The sequence below is a fragment of the Pyrus communis genome, chromosome 5, assembly GCF_041283825.1.
Source record: "Pyrus communis isolate YQ-2024b chromosome 5, ASM4128382v1, whole genome shotgun sequence".
NCBI classification, from domain to species: domain Eukaryota; kingdom Viridiplantae; phylum Streptophyta; class Magnoliopsida; order Rosales; family Rosaceae; genus Pyrus; species Pyrus communis.
The window spans coordinates 17,155,128-17,166,136 of NC_142569.1; the positions used below are offsets into that span (position 1 = coordinate 17,155,128).

General features: G+C 41.7%; 1 protein-coding gene across 1 annotated transcript; it reads left to right on the forward strand.

The window, feature by feature from the left end:
- The first annotated feature begins 3,269 nt into the window (after positions 1-3,269).
- On the forward strand, positions 3,270-3,887 carry LOC148696890 (uncharacterized). The gene has a single exon (XM_088693395.1). The coding sequence runs from the start codon at positions 3,270-3,272 to the stop codon at positions 3,885-3,887; it is 618 nt and encodes a 205-aa protein (XP_088549521.1).
- Positions 3,888-11,009: the final 7,122 nt, after the last annotated feature.

Genomic DNA, 11,009 nt, shown 5'->3' on the forward strand with positions numbered 1-11,009 from the left:
TGTTTGCTATTTTACAAGTTACTTGGATTTGTGCATCTCCACCACGAAGGTGGTATGCGAATTGCTTTTCCCAGAAGTCAATGCCTAGGGGATACGCATGCCAATTATGGCAAGATGACAATTATGTGAGTATTTTGTTCAAAATTTTAATTTCAAATTTCATTACACTTAAAAATTTTAAAATTATGATCGATAATTTTAATTGGTTTTCTTTTCTGTAGGTTTCTAAGTCTCTGAACAAAGACGAGTACCTCACCAACCTCTCTTAGCAGCAACTGAACATGCCACTAGGGCAGCTAACACTTGATCCAGATGTGTCTCTATAGTTGCTGATGGACAAAGTTGGGCAACGGAAAGGCCGAGAGCTTCGTGGCATAGAAGCGGATTAAGTTCAGGACATCAGGGATCTTCTTCATCTGGCTCTCAACTTCCAAGTGGGACATTTTCCAAACTGCAACAGTTAGTTTAGGATATTTTTCATATACGTTTGTACGATTATTTCAGTTTTAATATAGTTAAATAATTTTTTGTAATATTGTGATTTCTTTTGAGATTAATATAATTTAAATTACAATTTTAAAATAACAATTAAATGTTTGCTCGACAAATTCTTTCGTCGATCATGTACTTTGTGTTTTTTTTTTTTTTTTTTTTCCAAATTCCTTGCCCGATGACTATTTTATCGGGAAAATGTGTTTTTAATATTTTTATTTTTAGAACTCGACTAAATACCGTTGTCAGGCAAGTTTGGTTCGTCAAGCCAAGTTGGTCAACGCATTTTGCCCAATGAAACTTTTCATCCGAATGGTTTGCCTAACAAAATTTTAAGAGTCTTCAGGCAAACATTCGTGCGATCTTTGCCCCCACAAATATCTGTTAAGCAAAGATTTAGGCGATGAAAACCTTATTTTGCCTGACAAATTTTTTTTTTTTTTGTTTTCTAGAAAATGTTTAATTATGAAACCATACACAGCTATACTATTAATTAAGAAAACTCTCTTTGGTTGAGTAAAATGATCATCATGCACATTTTTAATTATGTGAGTTTAAATCCGACAAAAAAAATATGTGAGTTTATAGTACTTTTCATAATTAAGGATGAAATAGTAATTCTACTCTTACATATATATCCTCACAACTATTTATCTCCCTTTTCGGAACTTATACTCCAATAACCTCTTGTGTGACATGTTCGTTGTGAGAGCCCTCTGTGGTGAGTGTCCCTTCTCTCCGTGTGGGAGTGTTTTGGTTTTACCATTTTCAGTTCTTCTCCTTTCTTAATTTTGTCTAGGGTGGTGTGACTGGAGGATTACCCTGGTTGGGTTGGGAGTGTTCTTTCGGTTGGGGGTTTGGTTATTCCGGTTTAATTTGGGTGCTTTGGGTAGTGGGGGTTGGGTGGTGAGGACCTTCAATCCATCCTTGGTGGAGGGGGTTGGGGGCATTTATTATAGGATGTCACCTAACATAGTTAATGGAATTAAAGGCAGTCTACCTACTGCTAAATCTGATCTCTGGAGCAGGAGTAAAAACCCTCTGGGAAGGTACGGAGGCCCAAATATTACTATCCTCTCTGTGGTAATTATTCTTGCTGTTCAGTTAGAAGAAAGACAAACAAGTAACACGCCAGAGGTAAGAGACCAAAATTGGAGGTCCAAGGTTAAAACTGAGTACACAACGGCAAACTGTATATACTCTGATATCCCAGAACAAGGAGACAGAGATAGCATCTGGATAATGGCGAATCAGGAAGTGGAGGAACTGGTGGTCCACCTGGAGAAGTCAATGGAGATAACGACAATGGAACGTGGGATAAAGCTGGTGGGGACTGCCTTAACCAACAAAGTGCTAAATAAATGGGGAGTCAGGAACATCCTTAGAGCTGCGTGGAAGGAGATGGGCGAAATTGAAGTTAAATGGGCCCATGACAACACTTTTATAATTACAGTGAAGGATGAAAGCTCGGCTGAGCGGATCTTGAGTCAGGTTCCATGGGCGGTCATGAAGCAGAACTTATCTATTAAAAGGTGGCCACCAGAGCTAACGATAGAGGAAATCCCTATGGAGCTGGTTCCTTTCTGGGTCCAAATCCGGGGGGTGCCTCTCTGTTTGTGTACAGAAACAAATGTGAGACGACTGGCCAAAGAGATTGGAGAGCTAGTGGAGATTGAGGATCCGGCAAAGGCTCGTGGCTTCCTCAGGGTGCGGGTGATAATTAATACAAAAAATCCTTTAGCTAAAGGATGCTGGATACCGCGGGAGAGTAATACGGATTCGTGGATTGAATTTCGATACGAAAGGCTTCAAGACTTCTGCTACAAATGTGGGAGGATAGGACATGCAAATAACGAGTGTTCTTTTGAGATTGGGCAGAGCTCTACAGCGGGGTATGGTGAATGGACGAAAACGGGTCCTATTAAAGATGAAATTGTTAAACCAAAACCGCTGGTGGTTAATCTGGGGGAGAGGAGACACGCTGGAGCCATCAGAGGAGGGGATCATAACATTATGCAACGGCGCGTAGAGACCACGGAGTCCACTGGTCGTCTGGAAATGGGAGGGCTAGTGAGGGGGACAACAATCCAGGCGGAGGCATACAGTCCAAGGAGAGATCAGAGAACGTGGCATAGGATGAAGAATAGAAAGGAGGGTCAGGATGAGGTATTTCAACAGTGGGTGGTAGAAGGAAATATGGCCCACGTGGCCCATCAGGTGTTTATGGGAATTGGGTGTTTGGGCTCTCAGCCCACTAAAATATTTAATTTTCCTAATCCAAATATACTCTCCCAGGCAGCTCGATTTCAAGAGATACAGGAGATGAGAGAAAAGCTTCAAAGCCAAAGCAGGGGTACAGGTGGACAAATTTTCAATACCAACGAAGGTATTTCGAATCTGGGCAACACACTTGTATCAGATACAACTGCGTCGTCTTCTAGGCCTGAATTGCGACTGAGAGGAGCCTTGCCGAGGATTGAGTTTAGAGGGCAACAATGGATATCGGAATGAGGGTGGAGCAGGGGAACTAAGAGGGGCAGTCTGGAGACAAGTCATTATTCTTTGAAAAGAAATAAGCTAGGGGATGGCAGTGCTGAAGGAAAAAATTTGGAAATACCACAACCCAGGAAAACGACAACAGAGGAGAGTCAGTTAGAAGAGAAGTGGGATCTTATTGAAGAAAATGTTGAGCCGAAGATACTAGAGTCGACAACACAACAGGAGCTCCAAGGTACACAGGGTGGTGGCGGCTGGCCCTCAACAGCCGCAAGAGAACTATGACATACCTTGTATGGAACTTCCGTGGTCTAGTGTCGGACACGGTAGTTCGGGCCCTTCATGGGCTCATTCAAAAGCATAGGCCTGCTATGATTTTTCTCGCTGAAACAAAGATGAGAGATAATAGAGTAGATGGAGTAAGAAGGCGAATGGGGTATCGGAAGGGGTTTCATGTTTCCCCCGTTGGGAGAGCTGGGGGTCTCAATATGTGGTGGGACGATTCTTTAGAGGTGACGATTGGATTTTCGTCCAAACATATTATTGATGCTCAAATCAATTATGTGGGCTCGGATCGATGGGCTCGGATTACATGGGTGTACGGTACTGCATATAGGAATGAAAAGTTGGAATTTTGGAGGTGGATGCAAGAATGGTTTAAATCGACTAATATTCCTTGGCTTTGCGGAGGAGATTTCAATGAGATCCTATGGGATTATGAGAAGTCAGGAGGAACAAGCTTGAACTATAATCGACCAAGGTACCTGGAGGAATTCTTAAATGTTGCGGAGCTTATGGATCTGGACTTTAATGGGCCTTGCTTTACTTGGAGAGGCATGAGAAATGGGCAACTTGTGGAGGAGCGGTTGGACAGGGGTTTGGCAAATAGGCAGTGGTAAGACAGTTGGCCAAATACTATGGTTATTCATGAAACTGTTATTGGGTCGGACCACTGCCCTCTAATTATTCAATATCAACCTCGGGTTAAGAAATCGAAGAAGATCTTTCGTTTTGAAGCTTACTGGGCCAAAGAAGAGAGGTGTAAGGCAATCGTGGATCGCTGTTGGAGGCAACATTGCAGCGGTGATGGAATTATGAGATGGCAGAAAAAAATGGATGATTGTCGAGTAAAGTTAAACAAGTGGAGCCAGCAGGAATTTAAATCGAGAGGGAGAGATCTTGACGACCTTCTCTACAGGCTGGGGGACCTTCAACAAAATTGGAGCAAAAATTGGGAGGAAATCAAGATGGTTTCTACGCGTATTGACAGATTGTGGGAGATTGAGGAGCAATTTTGGCAACAACGATCGAGGGTGAAGTGGCTTAAGGAAGGTGATGCGAATACTGCATTTTTCCATCAATGTACGATTCAACGGCGAATGAGAAATAAGGTAGTAAAGATTAAAGATGGGAATGGAGTTTGGATTGATAATCAGAGCGAGGTTCAGAAGTATATTGAAGATCACTTTATAAACCTTTTCTCTACATCAGGCCTTAGAGAGTGGGGAAGGACACTGGATTGCATACAACATAAGGTGAGTGATGAGATGAATTTCGGCCTGATAAGGCCGGTGACAATGGAGGAAATCCAGACTGCCGTCTTCCAAATGGGAGGAATGAAAGCCCCGGGTCCTAATGGGTTCCAGGGGATTTTCTACCACTCATTCTGGAACTCTCTTATGGATGATGTGAATGGAATTGTGCAGGATTTTATGCAGGGGGTCTCGGCTCTGCAACGTCTCAATTCGACACACATTGTGTTGGTCCTGAAGATCACAAATCCGGACTCGGTCGGGCAGTTCAAACCTATCAGCTTGTGCAACTACTCCTACAAGATAGTCTCAAAAATTCTCGCGAATCGTCTCAAGCCTCTTCTCTCGGAGATTATTTCTTCTACGCAAAGCGCTCTCGTGATGGGGAGACAAATACAAGATAACATTGGCATTGCTCATGAGATGTTCCATTTTTTGAAACTCAGAAAGGCAAGGAGTAAGTTTGAGATGAGAGTGAAGCTTGATATGCATAAGGCTTACGACCGGGTTGAATGGGATTTCCTTGAGGCAGTCATGGAAAAGTTGGGATTCTGTCCCCAATGGAGGAACCTGGTTATGGGATGTGTCAAAAATATGGAATTTGCTATAATCCTGAATGGGCAGCCAGGGAAGAATTTCATCCCATCTAGGGGAATCCGTCAGGGAGACCCGCTATCTCCGTATCTTTTCATCCTTGTTGGTGAGGTCTTGGCTAGGCTTATTCAACAGGCTGTGGATAGGAGGCAGCTTACGGGAATCCAGTTGAATTATGGATGCCCGATTATCTCTCATTTGTTTTTTGCGGATGATACTCTGATTTTTATGCGCGCTGATAAACAAAACTGTGACAGTCTGATGAATATCTTAGATGCTTACTGTAATGCTTCTGGTCAACAGGTGAATAATCAGAAGTCTTGTATTTTCTTTGGAGCTAATGTGCCTAGAAGCTTATCAGTTGAGCTATGTCACATCGTTGGTATGCCTTTGGCGGAGGATCCGGGGAAGTACCTTGGTCTCCCCTCTTACTGGGTCGATCAAAAAAACAGGGGCTTGCTTATGTGAAAGGAAGGATTCTGGAAAAAGTTCAGGGCTGGAAACAATGCACCCTCTCACAAGCAGGGAAAGAAATAATGATTAAGGCTGTGATTCAAGCAATCCCTGCTTATCCAATGCATATCTTTAAGTTCCCTACTACGCTGTGTTCGGAATTTGACGCCTTAATTGCTGAATTTTGGTGGGGAAAGAAAGGGGGGGAGAAAAGTATCCATTGGGTTTCCCGTGGCCTTTTGGGGCAACCGAAGCAGGAAGGAGGTATGGGATTTCGGAATTTTCAAGATTTTAATGATGCTCTGCTTGCTAAACAGTGCTGGAGATTGATTCATGATCCACACTCGCTATGGGCGCAGCTTTTTAAGGCCCGTTATTTTCCTCAATGCTCTTTCCTGGAAGCTAAATTGGGTGGCAGAGCGTCTTGGGGCTGGTCCAGTCTTCTGGTTGGTCGGGAGATCCTACTGAGAGAAGCACATTGACAGATAATGAATGGTCGAAGTATCAGGTTGTGGCAAGATAGATGGTTGCCGACTATCCCTGTTGGGAAACCTACGGCCATTGGGGATGTGCGAGTGTCTAGGAACATGCGGGTGAATACAATGATTAATGAATTGTCCGGAACTTGGGATATTGAGGCCATTAAGCCTCTTATTTCTATGGAGGACTATGAGGCCATTCTGGATACTTCCATCGGAGATAGGCTCCGGGAGGATAGAATTATTTGGCCAGCCACTAGGAATGAGGTGTACTCTGTGAGATCTGGATATTGTTGGAAACATGCTTGCTCGAGCCCTATGAATAGTAGGGCCTCTTCGTCTTCCTCTGTAATCCCAAACAAAGTCTGGAGTTGTATTTGGCATTTGATGACTCCTCCGAAGGTCCGTAATTTTATGTGGAGGGCTTTAAGCCGCGCTTTGGCCACAATGGAGAATTTGTTCAAACGCCATTGCTCTCCCTCCCCGTGTTGCCCAATTTGCTTGGTTCAGGATGAATCTGTGGAACACATGCTTCTTCTGTGCCCGTGGGTTGAGCCTATTTGGTTTGGTGGCCCGTTGAATTATCGGGTGAATCGCGCAAACATCTCGAATCTTCCAGCTTGGGTTTCTTCCCTCATTGGGTCTAGCTTGGGATCAAAGGAAGAGATTGCTAGGATTTTGTCATTTGTGGCTTTTACCTGCTGGCACATCTGGAAAACCAGGTGTAACTTTGTTTTCGATAACATGCGTATTTCTCCTAACCGTGTCATCTTGGCAATCCTGACCTCGGTGAATGGGTTTATGGTGGTGACTGGTGCTTCTGAGGGTCGTCCTCAGAGGGTTCTATCAAACTCTAGTCCTCCTACCCGCTGGGCTCCCCCATGCCATCCTTTCATGAAGTTGAATGTGGACGCGAGTTGGGAGGCTAATTCTAAGAGCGGCTTTGCTGGAGTTGTAGTCAGGAATCACGAGGGGAATTTTGTGGCTGCTAAACAAATGCAGATTGGGGTGCCTAGTATGGCTGCAGCCGAGGCTTCTGCGATTTTGCTTGGGTGTGAGTTGGCCAAAGCGTTGGGGTTGGAATGCATCATTGTGGAATCTGATTCCAAGGAGAATATCCTTAATTTAGCTCAGGGGTCTTCGTGGGGCAGCTGGGAGGCTTTCCCCTTTATTTCAAAGGCTTTGCGCCTAAGGGGGTCATTTCAGGACTGTCGCTGGTCTTGGGTTCCGAGATCGGCCAATTCGGCGGCGCATAAGTTGGCGTCGAGAAGTAATCCGGAGATGTGCGACTTTACTTGGGTTAATCACCCTCCATCTTCGCTGGTCCATGTTTTGAACAAGGATGGGTTACCCTGTCCCCATTAATTTTTTGTTTTGCTGGGGAGGGGGGTCGTGGCCTTAGTGCCGCGTCAGTTGTGTTGACCCTCCTCCTCTGCTGAATGTTTTTGCTTCCTTTGTTGCTTGTTCTCGGTGAGCTTCTGTTGTGTTGTGGCTTCAGCCCTGGTTTTAATGGATGCCAGTTCTTCAAAAAAAAAAAAAAAGTAATTAGTCCAATCATTATTTACACAATTAAAAACATTTTTGTAGTTTTGAATCAAACTAAAACAAGCATAATTACATTTGAGGTTAAATTAAGATTAGGGTTTATGGGTGTTGTGTGTATGTTTAAGGGCAATTTGGTAACAAAGTGGTGTTTTTGAAAAAGTTAAAATTGAAGTTTAGTGGGGTATAAATAGAATTTAGAGTGAACTTAAATAGGTGATGATGTTTAAATAGTAAAACTCTTCTTTTATGGTGTGTTTAATTAGAAGAATAGAAGGTTTTTAGTCAAAATAGTCATTGAAATTAGCATAACTCTACACTTTGAATCCTTGAGAATTGAAATCGATAGAAGTGGTCCTTAAATTTGTCAACCATTAATCATTTTAGTCATTCCGTGAAAAAATCTCTATTAAATAAGGATAAAGTGACAAAAAATATCCTCAATTTGTGTCAAATCATTTTGGCTCATTGTTTATTAAATTGAGGATATTTTTGGCACTTTGATCCTTATTTAATAGAATTTTTCACGAAATAACCGGAATGATTGATGTTGAACAAATTCAGTAACCACTTTTATTGATTTCAAAAGTCAAGGATCAAAGTGAGTTATACCAATCTCAAATATCATTTTAGTTAAAAAACCGAATAGAAATCATACTGTCTAGATTTGGGATCCAAAAAGGGTAGAAAATTGTTATTGTTTGCAACGTCGTCCTCTAATTATCATCAATAATTTTCATAACTCTGATGTTTTATATACTATATGTACAACAAATCATCTAGCCCAATGATCAAACCAAATCTTTTCATAGAAATTGGAGAGATTCATCCCACAATTGCATCAGATCTTTGCAATGATGCTTCTTTCTTCAAGAAGAGGGCTAGGCTCCACGTCAAATGCAACATCTTTTGTTGCCAATGTCTAAAGCTCTAGGCTTTGGAATTGCTCATACTTTCTAATTAAGGAAATTTTTATTTTTAGAGTTGTAGAAAATTATCAAATTTATAGATTGAAGCTTACATACACGTTGTCACATCCTGGTCTGGGGCGGATCACTTTCCGGGCCCGCTCCACCACCGTAGCACAATATTATCCGTTTTGGGCTTACCATTCCATCACGGTTTTGTTTTGGGAACTCACGAGCAACTTCCCAGTAGGTCACCCATCATGGGATTGCTCTAGCCCCCTTCTCGCTTAACTTCGGAGTTCCTACGGAACCCAAAGCCAGTGAGCTCCCAAAAGGCCTTGAGCTAGATAAAGATGGGAATATACATATAAGGCTCACTCTCCTGGGCGATGTGGGATGTCATAATCCACCCCCTTTAGGGGCCCGACGTCCTCGTCGGCACACACGCGACCAGGGTTAGGCTCTGATACTAAATAATCACATCCCGACCCGGGCGGGACCACTTCCCGGGCCCGCTCCACCACCGTAGCACGATATTGTTCGCTTTGGGCTTACCATTCCCTCACGGTTTTGTTTTTGGGAACTCACGAGCAACTTCCCAGTGGGTCACCCATCGTGGGATTACTCTAGCCCCCTTCTCGCTTAACTTCGGAGTTCCTACGGAACCCGAAGCCAGTGAGTTCCCAAAAGGCCTCGTGCTAGGTAAAGATGAGAATATACATATAAGGCTCACTCCCCTGAGTGATGTGGGATGTCACAAATGTAATGTCCTAAAGACAGAATTTCACCCATGCTCTTGTGCTTGCAATTCGGTAGGTGTTTGTCTCATAGGATTCAACAATTTATAATCCAAAGTCTAAGCATTATAGAATTAACAACGTGTGAAAATACGTAGGAGAAGACTCTATTTGTCAGGAATCTAAAGTATCTATCCGATTTCTATGCCTAAATGATAATGATATTTGGGTTTTATAGAATCTACGTACATTAATTAGAAGCAAGGCCGATCCTGAGGATGTGTGAGTTGTGCGATTGCACAAGGGACCTGAATTTTTAAGGCCCTCCCAATGTTAATAACCTTTTGTGTAAGTAGTACATGTTAATGAAATGAGACTGTTAAACAAGGCAGTGCTTAGAGGATTTGTCAAGCGTTATTTTTTCAATTATATTATTTTTACCATGTATATTTGTACTATCATTTGTATCATGTTTCTAATAAATATGAGACTCATATGCGTTAGTAAGTTCTACCTTTATTAGAAGGATGCTAAAACATATGGTAAGTGTAGCATTACTTTATTTTTTTTCCATCCATTTCTGCATGGTTTCGAATATCTGCACACCATCTTTGTTATTTTTGTTTTCCAACTGTGGTATTAAGGGTCTCTTTCCTTACATTGGGCATGTGCGGGGGTCATATTATTTTGGGGCCTTTTAGAGGATGAATAATTGAGCTAGGTTTTTTTTAATTCCTTTCTAAATATATGTAGTTTAATTTATTTTATTAATTTCCACATGGAATATTTTTATTGGTGCATGTTGTTGATATGACGATATGTTGACGTTAGTCAACTGACTAATTTTAAAAAATTTAGGTTTTTAATTAAAAAAATAAAAATCTAGGCGTCGATTTGAACTAGGGTGTTAATTCAAGAGGTAAAATCTATACTACTATATAGAGCCAGCAATCCCATTTGGGGTCACGGGCTTCACCCAAAATAATAAGACAAAAATACCTCCCAAACAAAAAAGTTCAAAAGCAACCCCATTTGGAGTCAGCAGCTCCATTTGGAGTCACGAACCTGATGTTTGCAGATGATTGTTTGATCTTTGCTAAAGCTACAAATAATGCAACCAAAAATATAGCCAAAGTGCTTAATGATTTTTCCAATGGTTCTGGACAAAAAATAAATTTCCATAAGTCGTTGTTTTATTTTTCTAGTAACACTCGAAATCAATCCAGGAATGATATTATTCTGTAAATCCAGCATAAAACCACTATTGGCAAATATTTAGGGATTCATAATATAATTTTTTGGAATGATCCAACTAATGCTAAGGAACTTATTATCAAGATCTAGAACAAACTTTCTGGTTGGAAGACCAATACACTTTCTAAGGCAGGGGGACTTACTCTTATTAAAGCAAACCTCTCTGGTGTTCCTAATCATACTATGGCTAGCTTTAAATGTCCTGAAAAGTTGACTAAGGCTATTGATAGAGAGAACAAAAAATTTCTATGGGGAAAAGACTCCAAACTTAACCTTGTTGCTTGGGACAAAGATTGTTGCCCTAAAGAGAATGGAGGGTTGGGCATTAGAAAGAGTGCTCACTTTAACAATGCTTGCTTGGCAAAGTTGGGGTGGAAAGTCCTGACTGAGAAGAAAAATTGGTGGGTCTACATTGTTAAGAATAAGTATCTAAAGAAGGAAGAATTTCTAAGTAATAAAGTTAGACAAAACTATTCTTGTGCGTGGAAGGTTATCCTCAAAACGAGGGATGTTATTGAGATG

Bases quoted from the DNA above. Each gene is read 5' to 3' on its own strand.
- LOC148696890 (XM_088693395.1), top strand. From the start codon at position 3,270: ATGACATACCTTGTATGGAACTTCCGTGGTCTAGTGTCGGACACGGTA.